Raw genomic sequence first — 20,893 nt, forward strand, 5'->3', positions numbered from 1 at the left:
TTTCACACCAGGTCTGTGTGTCTGTCTGTCAGACAGCTCCTGGCTTTCAGCTGCCTTGCTGTACCCTGCCTCGTCAGCCCCTTCCTGGCCAATGCCACACAGCTCATCTTCATCCACTGCTGCAGCTTCCTCCTCCTCTCCAGGGCCTGAAGTACCCCTAATGTTGTAGGAGAGGTGTGTGTGTGTGTGGGGGGGGCATAGCATGAACATAGCATCCAGCTCAGTACACAGGACATGTGGGTGGCTCCAGACGTCATGATGTTCTTCATAACCTCGTGCTAGCACTGCCTCAGCTCCTTCCCCATTGCCTGGCATTGGCCCTCGTCACATCTATCTCTGTCCCTGCGGGGTCACTACAGCTGGGCTTGCACACGCCCCTCACCCCACAGCCTCAGGGGATTGAGCACCTCCCTCTTGGGCCACACGGCAGGAGACCACGTTGCAGCTGGTCTGTCAGTGCTTGGGAACAGGTGTCGGAACAGAACGGACATAGCGGCAAAGAACATGCTGGGTATTTAAAAACTCAGCTTTCCAGCACTTGTGACCCCCGGGCAGTGAAGTCCCAAGGTGTTACCAGCCAGGTCACCGCTGACAGGTCACTGCATTGTGGGACTGCAGCTGGAGGACGTTCAACAGGAGATGTGGGGTGTGTGACGAATGTGGGAGTTGTCTGTACTGTTTTTATAAGTGATCTGTATGACTCTGTACCTGTCGCCATGGGATTGACACCTAGTGGGTACCGAAGAGTTAACATGCTGCTCCTGGGGCAGAGCAGGAGACATGAGGAGTGTGTGTCACGTAGCTGTCTAGGGTGGTATGAATGGGTCACTGGGGACTGCCTGAAACTGACCCGTATCAATGGAGGGTCCAGAAAGACAATGGGAACCCCAACACTGAACAATTGACATCCCAGGTGAGCTCAGCAGGGCTCTGCAGAAGGAGAACAGTGGACTGGAAGGTGACAGGGTCTGTGTTAAGAACTGGCCTGACTGAGACACATGAGCTCCCCCGGGGTGGAAAGACAAAGAGAAAGATCCAAAAAGGACTCTCTGGGTGGAGCCCTGGCACTGGCCAGTCTGACTCTGTCTTAGACTCTGCTTCTCTGCGCTCACCTAACCCATGCATAATCCGGTCGGCTAATAAACCCTACTCTGTTTTGTCAGTGCTGCCTGGTGTCGCTGCAAATGCTGCCTGGGGTGCATTGATCCCTGAAGAGTGTAAAAGTCTCTAGACAGGAGTCTGGCTCCGTTGGACTCACTGGGCAGAGCTCAAGGTGTGAAGCAGGAGGGCTAGAGGCAGAGGCAGAGGCTCAGTCTCGGAAGCACTGAGGGCACGCAGCCTACCCTGAAGGAAGAGTGGGACCCCTTGGGGGTCTGCCACATGGAAGGGGTTCCTCCAAGGGGCTGTTCAAAAGCCAGGGAATAGCACAGATCCAACGGATGCATGTCGGGGGCAAACAATCTAAAAAGTTTTAAAATGGAGCGTGGTAAGTTTTTGAGTGTGATGGTGTGACAGGGTTACCTGCCTTGGCAGGGGACTGGACTCAATGACTCTGGAGGTCCCTGCCAATTCTGTGTCCTGTGACTTCTTATTCCAATACATGTCCATCTACCACTGCCACTCCACCAGTTCTCCTTTTCCCCTTCTGTGCGCTGAACTAAGGCAGCCAGTCTGATTAGGTTCTGAGACCTGAATCCAAACATGAGGAGGCTTTCACTCACTGCCATTGCAATTCCCCTCAGGGTCCCTGGCCCCGTCCTCCCCACCCCTCCCTGCCAGTCCTCCTCCCCCAGTCCCCTCCAGTCTGGCTGAGGCAGAGCGGTGGCTCCTTTTTCCCAGCTGCAGATGATCTGTGCAAACACCAAGAGCAGCAGGACCAGGATGCAGCAGAGAATTCAGACTCTGACAGACAGAGCGAGCCCTGGGCCACGGGAGGGAACAGGGTGAGGGGTTTGCACGGGCTCCATGGGGCTGAGAGTGGTGGGAAATGTACAGTACACAGGAGTGAAACCCTATAACCTGTGGGTGGATGCTGCTCACCTCCCGCCCTGGGGAAAGAAGGGGGCGGCAGTAGAGTGGGATTGAAATGCAAACTAGAGAACATACAGGTTTCAGAGTAGCAGCCGTGTTAGTCTGTATCCACAAAAAGAAAATGAGGACTTGTGGCACCTTAGAGACTAACAAATTTATTTGAGAACACACAGTGATTCCTGCAAACTCCTGGCTGAGCCATCAGAGGGCATCTCAACTGCAGCTGCAGGCTGGACACAGCTCACCAGTCCTAGCAATCACTGCAGCCTTCTCATGCCTCTGGTATCACATTTTCTTTCTGTTTCTCATCTTCTTCCTGCTTTGAATCTTTGTATTTCTGTCACACACTAAGGCCAAATTCTGCATTTAGACGGCTATGGGGCCAGCATGACTCCATTAACTTCCATGGAGCTACTCCAGATTGACATCAGCATGAATCCAGAGTGCAGTAGGGTGCTCTGTTCACTTTTGCAAACACCTGTTTACGTAACACAATGCCTGGCAAACACTTTGAAAGAGCAGGTGTCTGTTAAAGATTTCACACTCATGTAAAAAGCTCCCAATCCAGCAAATACAGGGAAATCAAGATCTGGCAATTCCTGATATTTCTAGGGTAAAAAGCCAGAAAAAAAACCCTTAATGTAAATAGGTTTCAGAGGGGTAGCCATGTTAGTCTGTATCAGAAAGTTTATGCCCAAATAAATTTGTTAGTCTCTAAGGTGCCACAGGACTCCTCATTGTTTTTCCTTAATGTAAACAAACAAACAAACCTTTCATACACTATTATATGTAGTCAGAGAATATTTTTTTCCTGCAGAATTAAAATACAATTAAAATGAAAAAAAAACTTGATGAAAATTTCTATGGCAAAAATTAGAATTTTTAGTGAAAATTTGAAACTAAAAGGTTTTGGCTGACACCCCCCCCCCCCACCCAAAAAAAAAGGCTGGGGGGAAAGGGGAGAAGATGCAGTGACTCTCAGGAGTTTGCTCTTTGTGTCCCCATTCTTCTTTGTGGGCTGGACTACATCTATTATAACGCATCATGGTCCCTCCTGTTTGAGGATAAGCTATGCAACCTGGCATCACTAACCATGGTGCAGATACTTTTTGCGTAGAACTTCATTTAGTTGAAAATCTAATCTTCTGTTGAAAAACTGTTTTGATGGATAATTTTCAATTAGTCCTATAGCCCATAATGGAACAAAAAAGGGCACGAGCATGAACCCCATTATTTTGACCCTAATCGGCTCAACTTTAATGGTCCTCTGATCCTACAGACATTGAAGTGAATGCGAGTTTTGCTGTTTTACTTCGTTCATTGAATTCAGGCGCAGGTCCAATGTAAGATTATGTTTTGTTTTCCATATTTACAGCATTAAACTTCTAGACGTGGAGTGAACAGAAATATTCACTCATTTGTGTCATACAGTCCCTGTTCCCTAACCCCTTGAGGCTAAGCCGCTCTGCTTACCTGCCAATTCAGGCTATGTCTACACTACAAACTAGGGGTATTCCCCAACTTCTGTACACTTACTCATAGCAGCTCCGTGAGAGCTGGCCTGCGTAGTGACAGCGGTGTAGTTGTGATAGACTAGGCAGTGGCAACATGGCTTAGCTGTACCGAATACAATCACTTCTGATATCAGAGGGTAGCTTCTTGGCAGCCATAGTTGCTGCTCTTGCAACTGCAGCTATGTTACTATTTATACTCACGCTGCCTTTCACAGAGTAGCGCGATTATGTGTGTGCGAGTTTGGGAATCACACCCCTGGCTCGCAGTGTAGATATAGCCTCAGATATTGGGGGCACTTGGAACAGATTTTTCTTCTAGTTATTTTGTCCCTATGCTGCTACTGGCAGAAAAATGCCGGGGACCACCACCTCATGCGATTTGGTGTAAGTGATGTGTAAATTTGTTTTTCTTTGTCTGGACAGAAACCCTCTCCCCACTCTTAGGGAAGATAATGCCTGTCATTGGGGTGTCTGCAGGCACTGCACATGTCCACATGACTGTGTCCACTTTGTGAGCAGACAGCACAGACAGAAACCTCCGTGGGGTCAGGGAGATCTGTTATTAAATATTTGTTCCCCATGTAGGAACTTTAGATAGTAATCAAATCATCCCTGAAATTTCTCTTTGTTAAACAGATTAAGCTCCTTCAGTCTATCACTAAAAGGCAGGTTTTCTAATCCTTCTCTCATTCTTGTGGCACTTCTGTGACCCCCTCTCCAATTTGTCAACATCCTTCTTGAATTGTGGGGACCAGAATGGGACACAGGATTCCAGTAGTGGTCACACAGTGCCAAATACAGACGTAAAATATCCTCTCTGCTCCTACTCAAGGTTCTCCTGTTCATGCATCCCAAGATTGCATTAGCTCTTCTGGCCACAGCATCACACTGCGAGCTCATATTCAGCTGATTATCCACTATGACCCCCAAACCTTTTTCAGAGTCGCTTCTTCCCAAGAAAGAGTTCCATGTACTGTATGTATGAGCTGCATTCTTTGTTCCTAGATGGACATATTTGCATTTAGCCATATTAAAACACATATTGTTTTCTTCTGTCCAGCTTATCAAGAGATCCAGATCATTCTCAATCAGTGACATGTCTTCTTCATTATTTTCCATTCCCCTCATTTTTGTGTCATCTGCAAACTTTGTCTGCAATGCAATGTTATCTGCAACGCCCAGTGCCGCGCTAGCGGTCTGTGCTGCACAGAACACGGCAGTGGCTCAGTAAGGGACATATTGCTCTCGCAGTCAGACCCCAGTGCCCAGAGCGATGCTAGGGGGCCCGTTACAGTAATAGTCACTAATTAGTGTGTATTATGCAAGACGAAAGTCCTTGCCAGGAGCTGTCTGTGGTGGCCAGGGATTGGTGCATAAACAGAGGAAATGGCAAACAATGTCAAGATGGTCAGCAAATGTAACCCATGCCCCCAAAAGCGCTGTTACATCTTTGGCAGTGTCCAACTACCCCATGGCAGTTAATCCAAATAGACTATGCAGAACTCTTTATGGGATGTATGTTTGTTGTTGTTTACAGGAGATGTCCATTCTAAATTGTCAGAAGCATTCTGTGTGGATTTGACTAGTTCAGTGCAGACAGTGGAGGTGTTAGGGTTCTTGATTTCAAGGATGGGAGTCCCTGAACACATTGCAAAAGTGACTTTCCATTCACATCTGAAGAGTACAAAATATTTGTCAAAACAAATAGTATCAAACATGTCACATCAGCTCCTTCCCACCCTGTCAGAAATTGATCTGGGGAAAGGTTTATCCAGGTGATCAAGCAAGTGATTTCTGCCATGGTTCTGGCTAAAGGCAGTTTATAGAAAACTGGAAATCGTCTGTTGGCATATAGGAATACAATCTACGCAATGTTATTGATGAGGTGTGATATAATGCTCACCTGAACTCATTAATGCCTGATCTACTGACTGATGTTTGAAAGCAACAGTGTGCTCACATGGCCACAGCCAGTCACAGCCAACTGTATAGTTTTTACTATAGGAGAAAATATCTTAGTAAAAAATTATCAAGATAATTCAAGGACCGCTGAGGTGATTATGACACAGACAGGCCCCTCTGCCTTATCGGGCGGACGTAGCACCAAACACATCATGGAGATTGGAGAAGACACATAGACCAGCTTTTGTGCCCAAGTTCAGCAAGAAGTTTCAGTTTCATAGACTTTAAGGCCAGAAGGACCATTAATCCATCTAAACTGACCTCCTGTACATCACAGGTCTTTAAATTTGACCCAGAGACCTCTGTACTGAGCCAAAAGACTTTAGCTAATCCTTTAGCCTTTCAGTCCTCATTGAGTTCCACAGGCAGAGAAGAGGAGAGATGCCCAAAGACCTCTGCAATGGCAGGGAATTGATTAGGTGAGATATGTACAGATAATACCGGCAAGAGACCCATGCCACATGCAGCAGAGGAAGGTGAAATCCCCCCAGTCTGACCTGGGGGGGAATTCCTTCTTGACCCCAAATCTGGTGACCCTGAGCATGTGAAAAAGACATACCAACCACGTGTCTAGAAAGAGGACCAGTCCAGTGTCCCATCTGCAGTAGTGGCCAATCTCTGATGCTTGAGAGGAAGAAAAAAACAAGGAAACAAAAAATTTCCCCAATAAAACAAAAATCCAGAACACTCTGACCAATTGTGCATTAGGGAAAAAAAATCCTTCCTGACCCCTGCAGGTGATTGTCTGAAGCCTTGAAGCCTGAAATTAGATAATAGTAATTCTCATAATGAGAGCTGCAGTGTTTTGAGTATGTTGAAGGCACTGCAGAGCTTCCTGTTCTCCCCATGACAGAAAGGGATGAATTCCAAGACCAGATGGAACCACGACGACCATGCTACATACAGAGGCTGCAGAATAACTTCTCTCAGAAGCAGGATTACAATGTATATTTTCGGTACATATTTTAGAAAGACTCCAAGCGATGGTGAATCCACCTCCCCGGGAAGCTGTTCCAATGTTTAATCACACCTAGTGCTAGTAAATTGCATCTTATTTGATGGCTGAGTTTCTAGCTTCAACTTCCAGCCATGGGATTGTGGTCTGCAGTTATCAGCAGGGTTGAAAAGCTCCCCACTCTCAGATCTTTTTTCTATGTGTCAGGACCTAGACATAGTGGCCAAGTCATTTCTCAACCTTCTCTTCGATAAGCAGAATAGGATGAGCTCTTTGAGACTCACATAGTAAGTCTTGTTTTCCTGGATTTTTATGGCCCCCTCCCTTGACCTCTCTCGAGTATTTCCACATCCTTCCTGAAGTATGGGCACCAGAACTGGACACTGCATTCTAGCAGCAGTATTTTCAAGGCTGTGTACCAAGGCAAAATACCTACTTCTGTTTGATATTCCCCTTTATATACATCCATGGGTTCCATTGTCTCTTTCTGTCACAGCATTGCATTGAGAACTCAGGCTGAGGTGGTTACCTATGGCAGTTCTACACCAGTGATCCCAGTTGAAAACAACAAGCCTACAGTACAGTCACAGACAGTGGCTGGTGATAGCAGATGGGAGCCTCATGGCCCTTTTCCTAATACAAGTGACCCTCAGGCCACAGTGCAGGGAGTTGTTGCAGACACAGCTACTCTAGAAAGTGCAGACTTGTCCCAGATCCTGCTGTGATACCCACGAGATGTTATCCGGAGAGAAGTCATAAATCACCTCTCCGACTTAATGAGCAACATGTTGTATATTACTAATCATAGTTTTGATAGCAATACATTTCTAATTTTTTGTATGGCCTTTCATGCTAAATGAATATGTGGTCTATAGGAATTGGGTAATATCCATGTCTTCTTTTCCTGTCACCACCAGAACCCTGTCAGGACAGCAGTGGACATAGGTAGGTAGGTTTATGGAACCCATCTAAGTCCCTGTGATTTCTGCCTTGTGTAGACAGCAAAGACCCAGCACTAACCTATTTTAAAATTCTAGTCTAGACAAGGCTGTGTGACTTTAAAATGCGTTAAACCAGTCAAGATAAAGCCTGGGCTTCCCCCTAGGGTCAACCCCTACCAACTAACATGTTAGAATATAAATTGCCCTGTCTGTACTGGGGTTTTAACATGTGTTAGCTAACAGGGTTTAAAAACCGTACACCTTATAGCCTAGTGAAGTCAAAGCTAGAGTGGGGAATTTTTTTGAAAGTAAGTTTGAATTTAATTTTTGTTTGAAACATATATAGATTTTGTACCTCAGTTTTGGTTTTAAAATAGCATGAAACTATAACCTGACCATGAGAATTATATTTTTATTAGAACAATGAAAATAAAAAAGGAAAACTTTACAAAACAAAGGCTTATTCTTCATATTTGCTATAGAAATAATAAAACCACCATATTAAACTTACCCTTTTGATTACAATAGCACCGTACAATAAAGGCATCATCATCTCCCCCTCACCATTTGCCTTTGTTTTCTCTTTAAATTATTCATTAATTCTTATTCCATTTATTTCCTTTTACACCTAGAAGTTGTTTGGTTTTGGAACATAGTTCTTTTTAAACATGTGTGATAGTACTAGGTTCCTGTAGGAAATATAAATATTTAAGTGCTGGAAAGGTCACTTTTGCAATGAGTATTAGTTACAAAGTACTTGTTCTTGCCACTGTCTTTGATAACATGTAATGAAAATACAATCAAAATCAAAATCAAAAAGGACACTTTTTCATGGTGTCCTCACTTTATCTGAGTTCCTCTTTGTGCTTTACATTCCCATCCTCACTCTCAGAGTTTGTGTCATGTTTCCATACACAAAGTGCAACACACGCACTAGCATTGTCAGTGTAAAATGAGCTTTTATTTGAGATTCAGGAAAACAAAGGAAGAAAGAACAAAAATAAGGTCTACAGATGACACAATGTGTGTGTGTGTTTTCTCTTATTGGCTACCACAACTCTCTACAAAACATCTGCTCAACTCTTAAAACATAAAGACACCAGGTAAAATTTTCAGAAGCACCTAAGAGACTTGGGAGCTGCAGTTCTTGTTTCACAAGTATCTTAGGAACTAAGGGATAGATTTTAAAAGATATCTAGGCATCTGAAAATGCAGATAGGCACAACAACAGGCTGGCTGGCCCTTTAAAGGTAGATGGGTTGAGCCATGCCTGCGATGGAGGTACCCTGGAAAGAAGGAGGAGCTGGAAAAAGCAAATCTGTATCTAGACAGATGGGGGTAAGGATCTAGCCTGGGAACAGATAAGGGGGAGGAATCCAGGGAATTTGCCCTGAGGGTCAGTGGCTTGAATGGAACCGGGCCTCCAGGGAGAAAGGCCTGGGAGGCAGCAGTTGGTGGGGGGAGAGCACGGAAGGATTCTCTATTGGGTGGCAGATCTGGTATTTATTGCTTTTAATTTGTGGGACATTCTTGGGTTTGGAACTGGGTTACTCTGGAAGAGGGGATAAACCTGAGTGTATCTCAGCTGGAGGACTAAGTTACCACACCAGCCCACCAGAGCCCTTGGGAGGTGGCAGGGGGAGTTACTGCAATGCTGGATTTTACTGTGGCAAGGAGGCACCTCCAGCATGGTGAGCCTGTTACAGGCACCTAGTAGGATTTTGAGAAGTGCTATGGGTGCAGAACTCTCACTGAAATCAATGAGTGTCAGGTACTTTTGAAAATCCCATGTACCTGTGTCTTTAGGTGTCTGAATATCTTTTAAAATATGGCCTTTTGTGCCTAGGGCACCTTTTGGAAATGGCTCCTAACTCCCCTAGGGCTATATTCACAAAGTTAGATACTTAACTGACACTTTAGGCATCTAAATCCCAGAATCAGGCCCCACTGGAATTTACAAAAGCCCCCGCTCAGCTGTCCCCAAACCATATAGGTGCCTAAACTCACACAGCACCTACATTTTTGAAGTAAAGGTTGCCTCCGTGCCTATGTTCCTGCCTCTGGGCAAGTGGACGCCCAAGCCCCAGAGTGATGTACAAATCAGGGAAAGACAGACTTTCCTCCACCTAACTTGCTTGTGGGCCTGATCCGGTGGGCATGCTCCGAGGCCACCTAACTCCACATAAAGTATAAGGGAGAGGAGGAGGAGCCACTCCCTTATAATTCTTAGCCCAGTGGTTTGGATACTGACTTTGGGTGTGGGAGATACCTGGTTTAAGTCCTCCCTCTGCCTGATAAGGAAAAAAGGATTTGAACTGGACTCTACCCCTTCTCAGGTGCATGCCCTAGTCGGTGGACTATGAGACTTTCTGTTTTCTTTTAATCTTTCCTGTTGAAGCTGTTCCAACTAAATCATTAAGGAGTCATTGGAACAAGATCCTTGGTCTGCCAGGTGAGTGCTCTAACCACCAGGTTAGAGAGTCATTCTCATGCTTGCACTCTCACTGGAACAACTTCAATAGGAGAGGCTGAGGAGCAAGCCACTGAGAATATCCTGTAGCTCAGTGATAAGGGCATACTTGTTCAAAGCCCTTCTCGTCATCAGGGACTGCGGGAACTGAACTTGGGTCTGCCACATCCCAGGTGAGTACCCTAACCACTAGGCTAACAGTTATGAGGGAAGGCCTCCTCCAGCACAAAGAAGAAATGCCTTAGATGCCTAATTCCAGGAGAGGATTCTCACCTGAGAAGGGCAAGCAGAGCTCAGGCCTCCTTCCAGGCCAGACTTAGGTGCGGAACTGCCTGAAGGGGAGGGGCAAGCTTAGCATACAACCCTCAGCTCAGCATCTTCAATTTAAGGTTACCATATTTCAGGTTCCCAAAAAGAGGACACTGAGAGGGGGAAGGGAGAGCCAAAGGGGGGGTACAGTTGTGGGAGCTGGAGGAGGTACCTGTGGCAGGGGTATTTACTGGAGTTGGAGGGCAGTGTTGCTCCCTGTCATGGTGGCAGGGGAGCTGGCACAAGGCCAGGATGCAGCTCCATCCATCAGTCAGCACCTCCCTGTGGGACCCCTTCCCCAGGGCTGGGATTGGGGGCCTGGGTGGGTGGGATCTGGTAGCTGTGGCTTGCTGGGAAATGGACCAATCAGCTGCAGATGCAGGGGAGGGACCAATCAGGAAGTGGACCAATCACTACTCTTTCTGAGCTGCAACGACTGCTCTGCAAAAATCCCGGACATTGCTTGTTATTTGAAAAATCCGCCCAGACACAGGATAAAGGCTCAAAAAAGAGTCAACATCTGGGAAAACCTGGATGTATGGCAACCTTACTCCAACTACCTAATTTAGGAGGCTTCCTGCCTAGTGTGCTGGCTTTTGTTCATTCCTTTTTTAGGTGCTTATCTCATCCCATGCATTGTACAGGGAACCTGGGCACCAAATTCAGGCTTTGTGACTCCCAGTGATTTTCTAGGTACTTAAAAGTTAGGTGTGCTAACACTGAGGGCTGGTCTGCACTAACGCTGTAAGTCGATCTAAGTTACGCTACTTCATTTATGTAACTTTGGGGTAAGGTACCATTCAGCATCAGACTCAGGCCAGTAATAAACAGTGTGTGCAGTCCAGATGAGTTACTGTTACTCAAGAGTTCTGTAACTGAAGTCGACATAACTTAAGTCGACTTACGGGATGTCTATACCACACTATGTTGACTGGAGACGCTAACTTCCACCTCTCTGGGAAGTAGAGTACAGACGCCAATGGGAGAGTGCTCTCCTATTGACTTAGTGTGTCTTCACCAGACCTGCTAAATCGACACTGCTGCATCGATCGGAGCAGTGCTGATTTAGCTGGTAGTGTAGACATGGGCTAAGAGTCCCAATGTAGAGGCCCACTTTCCCTGTAAAATATGGATGTGCCTTTGTACACTAACATTTGCAGATACAGTTACCACAACTGCAAGTGTAAATTAGCCATTTGCACATACATTTACCTATTTAAGGTGTCTAAGTAACCAAACAAGCATTGGCTCACCTCAACAGCATGTGCAGCAGTGGTCCTTGCACCTTTTCTCCCTCTCTGAAAAATATTGGCCCTATTTACTGAGTATGTAAATAGACCAAAAGTCAGGAAGTGCAAAAGGTAAAGTTCTCAGAGTAACAGTAACTCATCCATACTGCACACACTATTTATTACTGGCCTGAGTCTGATGCCTCTGTTCATGCTGCATGGTACCTTACCCTAGGATTAGTCTCACTGAAGTTAATGGAACTAAGAGGTTACTCCACATGAGTAAGGATATCAAAATTTGGTCCTATATACAGAGTGCCTCATTCTGTGATCCACTAACACAGGCAGGATCAGAGTATGTATGTCTGCAATATGTTAATGTTAATGGAAAAAACTTCCCTTCCCTAACTTCTGTGTATTTAAATTCCGAAAGTTAACAGTAGCATTGATGTAGTTCCCTCCAATTACAACATTCTTGTTTGAGTTTTAAAACAGCACTAATTGTTGTAGTTTCCATTTGAGTTCAGGGGGGAGAAAAGTCCTTAAATGTTTCTATTTCCCCACTTTTTCTTTCAGGCAAAGTTCTTCCCAAGGTTTCAGTGGTTGGGTCTGATTCCCCCATCATATTTCCTGGCCCTGGAATCCCTGGAACAAGTGAGTCGGTGACACAGATCACCTCTGGATTCAAGTCTTTGCCCACTCGGAAAAAATCTTTCAGGTGGAATTTTTGACCTCTGGCTTTTGGCTTTTCTTTTCCCCCTTCTGCTTTTGAGTGTGTTTCTAGATGTGTATGTTCTTGATCTGTTTTATCTTCTTTCCTCTTTGGGAACTGATTGATGGGCTGGAGCTTTGGAGTATTTTCTCTCACAAGTGACACAGTGCTGATTTCTTTCTCATCCCCATCTCCAGGGGCAGGGGAATCTCCAGAGGCTGGGGATGTTTCTCCTGATGCAGATGAACGTGTATTGTTTCCAGCTCCTTCCCCATCTTTGGGGGCAGGAGACTGTGCAGGGGCTGTGGTGTCTCCCTGACTATTCCCTAATTTCTGCAATAAATCCCAGTCACTGGGGGGGCAGATGCTGAGGGATTCCCCCTTGTCCCTCCCTGCAGAGTAACCAGGGCTGAGGAATGGGAACAATCTCTGAGAACATTCAACAGGAATCTCCACGATAAAGGCCATTCCACTGACACTATAAAACGAGAGACTCCCCACTCCTAGATTCAGATATACTCCAACCACTTTTGGCTTCACACCCCAGCCCTGGATCACAGTGTCTGCCTCCCTGGGGTGATACTGCCCCTCAGATCTCCTCAGAACCCAGCACTCCCCCTCAGGGGGTCTCTCCAGCTTCTCCTGTCTCACTGTGTCCCTCACAGACTCACTCAGCACCCCCAGCTCCCAGTCCAGGCTGTCCCCAACCTCCACCTCCCAGTACCACCTGCAAACCTCGCCCTCCCCACCACGATTTCTCCTGGCCACAAACCCCTCCCTCCCCACAGCAAGCAGGGACCCAGAGGGGGCAGCCAGCCCTGGGGATGGGGGGTCATGCTGGACTCTTCTGCCATCTTCAGACACGGTGAGTTCAGGATGTTTGCAATGTGTATCCAGGGTGACAGGAACTGGGACGAGAGAGCAAGATAACCTCATTAGCCACGTGTTGCTCAGGGAACCCCTGATCCCACAGGTGAGGCACCAGACCAACCCCATTAGCTACAGGTCAGTCAGGGACCCCCCAATCCCATAGCAGAGGGAACAGAATAGCCCCATTAGCCACAAGTGTGTCAGATCTCAGTATCAGAGGAAATCCTGAGGAGAAAAGGAATAGCTTCTAATACGAAAGCAAATATTTAGGTAACAATTTTCCTTGTTTTACTTGTGATAGGAAACTAGATTCCAGCCTTTGCTGCCTGAATCAAGATAGTGGCATCCCCACATTAGGGATATACTTGAAATATATTCTCTTTATTTTAGTGTATGAAAAACACTAGATCCGGGCTGAAGGAGCGGCACAGTTATAAATAGATCCCACTCATCTGATTAAAAAAGAACATAAATGTACAACTCATATTTGATTGATATACAAATACCAGCTTTTTGACTGTATGAGTCAAATATGTAAGAAAGAAAGAAAGAAAGAGACTCCCTCCAAATGTTAGTATCTGCTATTAGCATAGATCCTGCCTTCATATCCAGACCTTAAGTCTGTCAATTCTTCATTCATTATTGCCATCTCCTGCTCTCCCAAGGTCTGGAAAAATAGCCCTAATAAGGTGACACAGACTAATTACAGAGTTCAACTCACCCATGTAGCTCCGAGCCCTCCTGAAATCTGCAAAAGAAGTATTACCAAGTTAATGGAACTCAAGACGGTGAGAATTCATATTTGGCCAATTTTTTCAGTCCTTACTCAGGAAAAGTCCCATTGACTCCAGTGACAATACTTGCAAAGGTTAAGGGCTTCAGAACCAGCATATGATTAGACTAGTACTTTAGCTCTCATATTACACTTTTCATCTGTAGATCTCAAAGTGCTGTATAAAGGAAAGTGAATATTGTTACCGTGTGCCGCTGGAGTCTTGGAGGCAGGGGTGAAAGTAATATTAATTTTTTACTGGTACGGGGGCTGGCTCCGGCCCCCAGAAGGAGCAGGGCCCCAGGCAGAAGCGGCGGGGCCTCGGGCATAAGGGGTGGGGCTGGGGGTCAGCCTCCCCCAGCCAGCCCATCCACGCTGCCTGGCCCCGGCTGCCTGGGGCTCCGGCAGCCATTTAAAAGGGCCCGCGGTTCCGGCCACTGCAGCAGTAGCAGCAGCTGGGAGCCCCGGGCCCTTTTAAATTGCAGACCCCGGGGCAACTGCCTTTTCCCCCCCTTCCTCATCGGTGGCCCGGGGGGGCAAAAGAGGCAATGACATTAAAGCTCTGCCGCGGCAGCGCTTTAACGTGGGTTGCGTACAGGCCGGTACCAGCTTCTTACCAGTATGCGATACTAGCCTATACTGGCTCACTTTCACCCCTGCTTGGAGGCAAGACAACCATGGAGCTTGTTGGAATAAATGTGGGGACAGGGGGCTAAAATCTTTGTGTCTAACAGTAGGAACAACTCTTCAGCAGTGCAAAACAGCTGGACACAAAGGAGGAGACTAACACTGAATAGAACTGACAGGCCATGTGGCCAGGGGGTGAGTGTGGAACAAATGGTGTCTCCTCAGATGGAAACACAAAGGCTGAGGCCTATCAGAAGGCTGTTTGTTTAAGCAGCTGCAGTGAGTAAGCAGCAGCAGTTGTGTGTGACCCAGGTGAGGAAGCAGAGGCTGAGGGATAGCGGTTTCTTGGGTACAGGACTAGCTGGAGTGCCGGGCTTGGGATTTTGGAAAAGGCCTTCATGCTCTGTGTTCACACTCCTGTTCAGAGCAACAGCAGGACTTTTGTATATTTCTGTAATTAAATGGCTTACACCATGTATTACCTAGACTCTGGGTCACTGATCTCTTATGTAGCAGAACCACCCCACAAGGCCCTGAATGTCCACTCAGCCAATGTCATCGTCTGTGTTTCCCAGTGGGGAATCTGAAACCCAGAAACCGTGAGTGGCTTCCTAAAAGCCCCTCGGGAAGCTAGAGACAGACTCTTGACTCTCTAAGAGCCCTGTTTCCTGGGTCACTCTGTTGATAGCACTTCAGGACTGAGAGAACATATTGCTTCTGCTCAGAGTAGGATATTTGTCTACGTAAGCCATGCCCACTCGGTATGTCACTCTGTCTCACTCTAGTGCTGGCTAAGCACGTAGAACTTGATAAGCCTGTGACAGGTTTGGTTAAGGAGCTAGGTCGTTAAGCTTGGGCAGCAGAGGCTGTTGCATGAAACTCCAGGATCAAATCCTGGTGCTGCTGACCCCCTGGGCGTCAAAGTTATATATAAAAAGACATGAAGCAAAAAGTGTCTTGACTTACCTAGTTCTGTGACTGCTCTGCCTGAAATGGAAAGATCTGGTATTATTTACTTTTATTAGAGCAAAGGGCTGAGTTTACTGGATGATTCCATAAGTGTAGGAAAAATACTAACATAATTCAGTTTTCATACAGCACATATAGAGATTTTTGAACTGAGGGATAGATTGTCCCTGCCCATGGAAAATATCAAAGGAGTGGGCAAGGGGCAAAGTCTGATTGAAACATGTTACAGGGCAAAACAAAAGGAAAAGCTATGATAGCTTTATTTATATAGTTAATGTTTCAGTCCTTGCTGTAGCTCATCTCCACTGGCTGCTCAGAGTCTTGGTATCATAGATGTAGTCCAAGGAGAGATGGGTTATTGGTAAGAGCACAGGTGAGGGACCCAGATTTCCAAAATAAATGCAGTTTATTCACTGGGTTTTACAGCTTTATCTGTTATTAAACAAATCATTAGTTTCCCCAAAGTGGCTGGAGCTCAGAAGAGCAACACTGCTTTTTGTTTTCCCATTTGAACCTCTGGAGTCTGACAGTCTCCCCTAAATTCTGCTCCTCTCCAAGGGGAGGAGGAAAGTGGCATCTTTCCCTGAATTTTCGGTGGCTGTGCTGGGAGCTGGGCTATTTCCCAGATTATTTTTCTGTTAAGAGAGAGGGACCTTCCTCCACTAGGTGAACTGGGGAGAATCTACCAAATTTAGACAAATCCCCCAGGGTAATAGTGGTAAAAGCAATGCCTTCAGCTCAGAAAATGTAAAATTTACTCAGTAGCTAATTTCACCCATGACAATATTTACTGCTCTTTTCCTCAGAGCCAGGCTTATTGTAAATTAGTTTATCATAAATGGACAGATAAAGGGGCAGAAGATATTTTGTATTTCTTTTTAATTTAATGATGGGTGCCATAGTTATATGCAAGTTACATAAAATATTCAGTACAAATATCAATATCATTATTGCAATGGTGAGATTGAGAAATCAGGCATTTAAAAGTCAGGAAATGCGGAATTAAACCCAGAGGCTAAACCTTTGCTCTTCTTCTGGTGCTCTAGCTTTAAAATATGGACTCCCTTTCATAGAATCATAGAATCATAGAATATCAGGGTTGCAAGGGACCTCAGGAGGTCATCTTGTCCAACCCCCTGCTCAAAGCAGGACCAATCCCCAACCAAATCATCCCAGACAGGGCTTTGTCAAGCCTGACCTTAAAAAACTTCTAAGGAAGGAGATTCCACCACCTCCCTAGGTAACGCATTCCAGTGTTTCACCACCCTCCTAGTGAAAAAGTTTTTCCTAATATCCAACCTAAACCTCCCCCACTGCAACTTGAGACCATTACTCCTTGTTCTGTCATCTGCTACCACTGAGAATAGTCTAGGTCCATCCTCTTTGGAACCCCCTTTCAGGTAGTTGAAAGCAGCTATCAAATCCCCCCTCATTCTTCTCTTCTGCAGGCTAAACAATCCCAGTTCCCTCAGCCTCTCCTCATAAGTCATGTGTTCCAGCCCGCTAATCATTTTTGTTGCCCTCCGCTGGAAGTTTGCCAAGTTTTTCCACATCCTTCTTGTAGTGTGGGGCCCAAAACGGGACACAGTACTCCAGATGAGGCCTCACCAATGTTGAATAGAGAGGAACGATCACGTCCCTCGATCTGTTGGCAATGCCCCTACTTATACATCCCCAAATGCCATTGGCCTTCTTGGCAACAAGGGCACACTGTTGACTCATATCCAGCTTCTCGTCCACTGTCACCCCTAGGTCCTTTTCTGCAGAACTGCTGCCAAGCCATTCGGTCCCTAGTCTGTAGCGGTGCATGGGATTCTTCCATCCTAAGTGCAGGACTCTGCATTTGTCCTTGTTGAACCTCATCAGATTTCTTTTGGCCCAATCCTGTAATTTGTCTAGGGCCCTCTGTATCCTATCCCTAACCTCCAGCGTATCTACCTCTCCTCCCAGTTTAGTGTCATCTGCATGACACTTTTATATAATTATAAAGTATTTATCAATTAATTATGTGCATTTTAACACAAATGGGAATTTTCTACATACAGCAAATTAGAGTACAGTGTGATAAAATTGGGATGGACAGCTGTAAGACGGTGATGGAAGGCAGTTGTATTAGCCCTAGAACGATAAAGGCCCTTTTTCCCTATAAACTGAGAACTGGTTACTCCAGGTGAACTAGGGACATCTGAGTCCAATTAAGGGCTGCTTGAGACCTTTAAACATGTCTCTTCTGGTGAGAGAGGAGGAGGAGAGACAAACAGGGAAGAATTAGTAGGGGAAGAAAAAGTGGATGGGAACCTGGGAGGCAGTGACCATGAGATGGTCGAGTTCAGGATCCTGACATAAGGAAAAAAGGAGAGCAGCAGAATACGGACCCTGGACTTCAGAAAAGCAGACTTTGACTCCCTCAGGGAACTGATGGGCAGGATCCCCTGGGAGAATAACATGAGGGGGAAAGGAGTCCAGGAGAGCTGGCTTTATTTTAAAGAATCCTTATTGAAGTTGCAGGAACAAACCATCCCAATGTGTAGAAAGAATAGTAAATATGGCAGGCGACCAGCTTGGCTTAACAGTGAAATCCTTACTGATCTTAAACAGAAAAAAGAAGCTTACAAGAAGTGGAAGATTGGACAAATGACCAGGGAGGAGTATAAAGATATTGCTAGAGCAAGCAGGGGTGTAATCAGGAAGGCCAAGGCACAATTGGAATTGCAGCTAGCAAGAGATGTTAAGAGTAACAAGAAGGATTTCTTCAGGTATGTTAGCAACAAGAAGAAGGTCAAGGAAAGTGTGGGCCTCTTACTGAATGGGGAAGGCAACCTAGTGACAGAGGATGTGGAAAAAGCTAATGTACTCAATGCTTTTTTTGCCTCTGTCTTAATGAACAAGGTCAGCTCCCAGACTACTGCACTGGGCAGCACAGCATGGGGAGGAGGTGACCAGCCCTCTGTGGAGAAAGAAGTGGTTCGGGACTATTTAGAAAAGCTAGACGAGCACAAGTCCATGGGGCCGGATGCACTGCATCCGAGAGTGCTAAAGGAGTTGGCGGACGCGATAGCAGAGCCATTGGCCATTATCTTCTAAAACTCCTGATGATCGGGGGAGGTCCCGGACGACTGGAAAAAGGCTAATAAGGTGCCAATCTTTTAAAAAGGGAAGAAGGAGGATCCAGGGAACTAAAGGCCAGTCAGCCTCACCTCAGTCCCTGGAAAAATCATGGAGCAGGTCCTCAAGGAATCAATTTTGAAGCACTTGGAGGAGAGGAAAGTGATCAGGAACAGTCAGCATGAATTCACCAAGGGCAAGTCATACCTGACTAACCTATTTGCCTTCTGTGATGAGATAATTGGCTCTGTTGATGAGGGGAAAGCAGTGGATGTGTTATTCCTTGACTTTAGCAAAGCTTTTGATACAGTCTCCCACAGTATTCTTGCCAGCAAGTTAAAGAAGTATGGGCTGGATGAATGGACTGTAAGGTGGATAGAAAGCTGGCTAGATCGTTGGGCTCAACGGGCAGTGATCAATGGCTCCATGTCTAGTTGGCAGCTGTTATCAAGTGGAGTGCCCCAAGGGTCGGTCGTGGGGCCAGTTTTGTTCAATATCTTCATTAATGATCTGGAGGATGGCGTGGATTGCACCCTCAGCAAGTTTGCAGATGATAATAAACTGGGAGGAGTGGAAGATATGCTGAAGGGTAGGGATAGGCTACAGAGGGATTGGGCCAAAAGAAATGTGAAGAGGTTCAACAAGGACAAGTGCAGAGTCCTGCACTTAGGACGGAAGAATCACATGCACCGCTACAGACCAGGGACCGAGTGGCTAGGCAGAAAAGGACCTAGGGGTTACAGTGGACGAGAAGCTGGATATGAGTCAACAGTGTGCCCTTGTTGCCAAGAAGGCTAATGGCATTTTGGGCCTTATAAGTAGCATTGCCAGCAGATCGAGGGATGTGATCATTCCCCTCCATTCGACATTGGTGAGGCCTCATCTGGAGTACTGTGTCCAGTTTGGGGCCCCACACTACAGGAAGGATGTGGACAAATTGGAGACAGTCCAGCAGAGGGCAACAAAAATGATTAGGGGACTGGAACACATGACTTATGAGAAGAGGCTGAGGGGACTGGGATTATTTAGTCTGCAGAAGAGAAGAATGAGGGGGGATTTGATAGCTGCTTTCAACTACCTGAAAGGGGGTTCCAAAGAGGATGGATCTGGACTGTTCTAAGTGGTACCAGATGACAGAACAAGGAGTAATGGTCTCAAGTTGCAGTGGGGGAGATTTAGGTTGGATATTAAGAAAAACTTTTTCACTAGGAGGGTGGTGAAACACTGGAATGCGTTACCTAGGGAGGTGGTGGAATCTCCTTCCTTAGAAGTTTTTAAGGTCAGGCTTGACAAAGCCCTGTCTGGGATGATTTGGTTGGGGATTGGTCCTGCTTTGAGCAGGGGGTTGGACTAGATGACCTCCTGAGGTCCCTTCCAACCCTGATATTCTATGATTCTGTGATTCTAAGTTGCTGCAGGGCTAAGGGCAACGAGGAGAAAGGCTTCTCCAGGGTGGGAGGCTGCTCTTCTCCCCACAGGGGAAGCTATCTACCTGATTGCCTGTTTATGGGAAAGAGTGGTACCAAGGACCAATAACAAGGCCCCCTTTCTCCCCCACCAGTGAGGGAGTAGGAAAAGGCATTCTCCTTTGTATTGTATTGCGAATTTCTTTTGTTTGGTGGAGGAGCACTCCTTGGGCCTTCCCTGAGGCCTACCTGGAAGATAGTGAGAAATAACCCCCCCCAAAAAACCCTGTGGAGTGGGGCTGATTTATTCCAGCCACCTCTCCCACAACTACCAGAGGGTATGCGCTCAGTCCGCTGAGGTGAAGGAGGTGCCTTGCCACAACAGTGAATATAATCTTTAAACATAGCTTGATGCTGAGGGGTTACTAAACCAAGTCTGAAGAAACTCAGTTCAGTAGGTTTAATGTTATGATTATTTACAATCACCAAGCTGAAACTTTTCTATTAGTTTTTAGATCAAACATGGAGAGTAAGGATATCCCCTAGAAGATAGACTGTTAGCAAGCATACTGAATAAACTTATCTGTTGATACTATGTATTACTCACTGTTTCATATAATATCCCTAGAATTCCTTTATATACCGGTCTTTCCAAATTATCCATAATTCAGTCTACATTGTACAATTACAGCTGCTTATTTATTCTGTACCATAAAATGAGCCCTACCAAGTCGTTCCTTCAGCTCCTGACACTCTGTAAAAAGGAAAACGAAAAAAAAAAATTGATTACCAATTTAATATTTTAAAACAGAAATTTCAGCTCATGCTGAGAAATACATACACTGTGAATCTGTGGATAGAAAAAGGGAAGACTAATGTTCTCTATAAATGTGCTAAACAATGAATTTTTACATCTAAGTGCTGGTCTATTTTACAGAGTTAGGTCGATCCTGCTATGTCACTCAGGTATATGAAAAATTCACATCCCTGACAGACAGAGTTAAGCTGACTTAAGCCTCAG

At 45.8% G+C, this 20,893-nt stretch overlaps 1 protein-coding gene across 1 annotated transcript in view; it reads right to left on the bottom strand.

Moving 5' to 3' along the window:
• Nucleotides 1–8,928: 8,928 nt before the first annotated feature.
• LOC102936554 (butyrophilin subfamily 3 member A1) overlaps nucleotides 8,929–20,893 on the bottom strand; it is a 33,207-nt gene continuing 21,242 nt past the window's right edge. The window contains exons 8-11 of the mRNA XM_043534771.1: nucleotides 20,600–20,626; nucleotides 15,359–15,379; nucleotides 13,715–13,741; nucleotides 8,929–13,031 (exon numbers count right to left, since the gene is read on the bottom strand). Coding sequence (XP_043390706.1) covers nucleotides 11,935–13,031; nucleotides 13,715–13,741; nucleotides 15,359–15,379; nucleotides 20,600–20,626 — 1,172 coding nt within the window. The 3' untranslated portion in view covers nucleotides 8,929–11,934. The remainder of the gene's footprint in view (nucleotides 13,032–13,714; nucleotides 13,742–15,358; nucleotides 15,380–20,599; nucleotides 20,627–20,893) is intronic.

The sequence above is a fragment of the Chelonia mydas genome, chromosome 23, assembly GCF_015237465.2.
Source record: "Chelonia mydas isolate rCheMyd1 chromosome 23, rCheMyd1.pri.v2, whole genome shotgun sequence".
Lineage (NCBI taxonomy): Eukaryota > Metazoa > Chordata > Testudines > Cheloniidae > Chelonia > Chelonia mydas.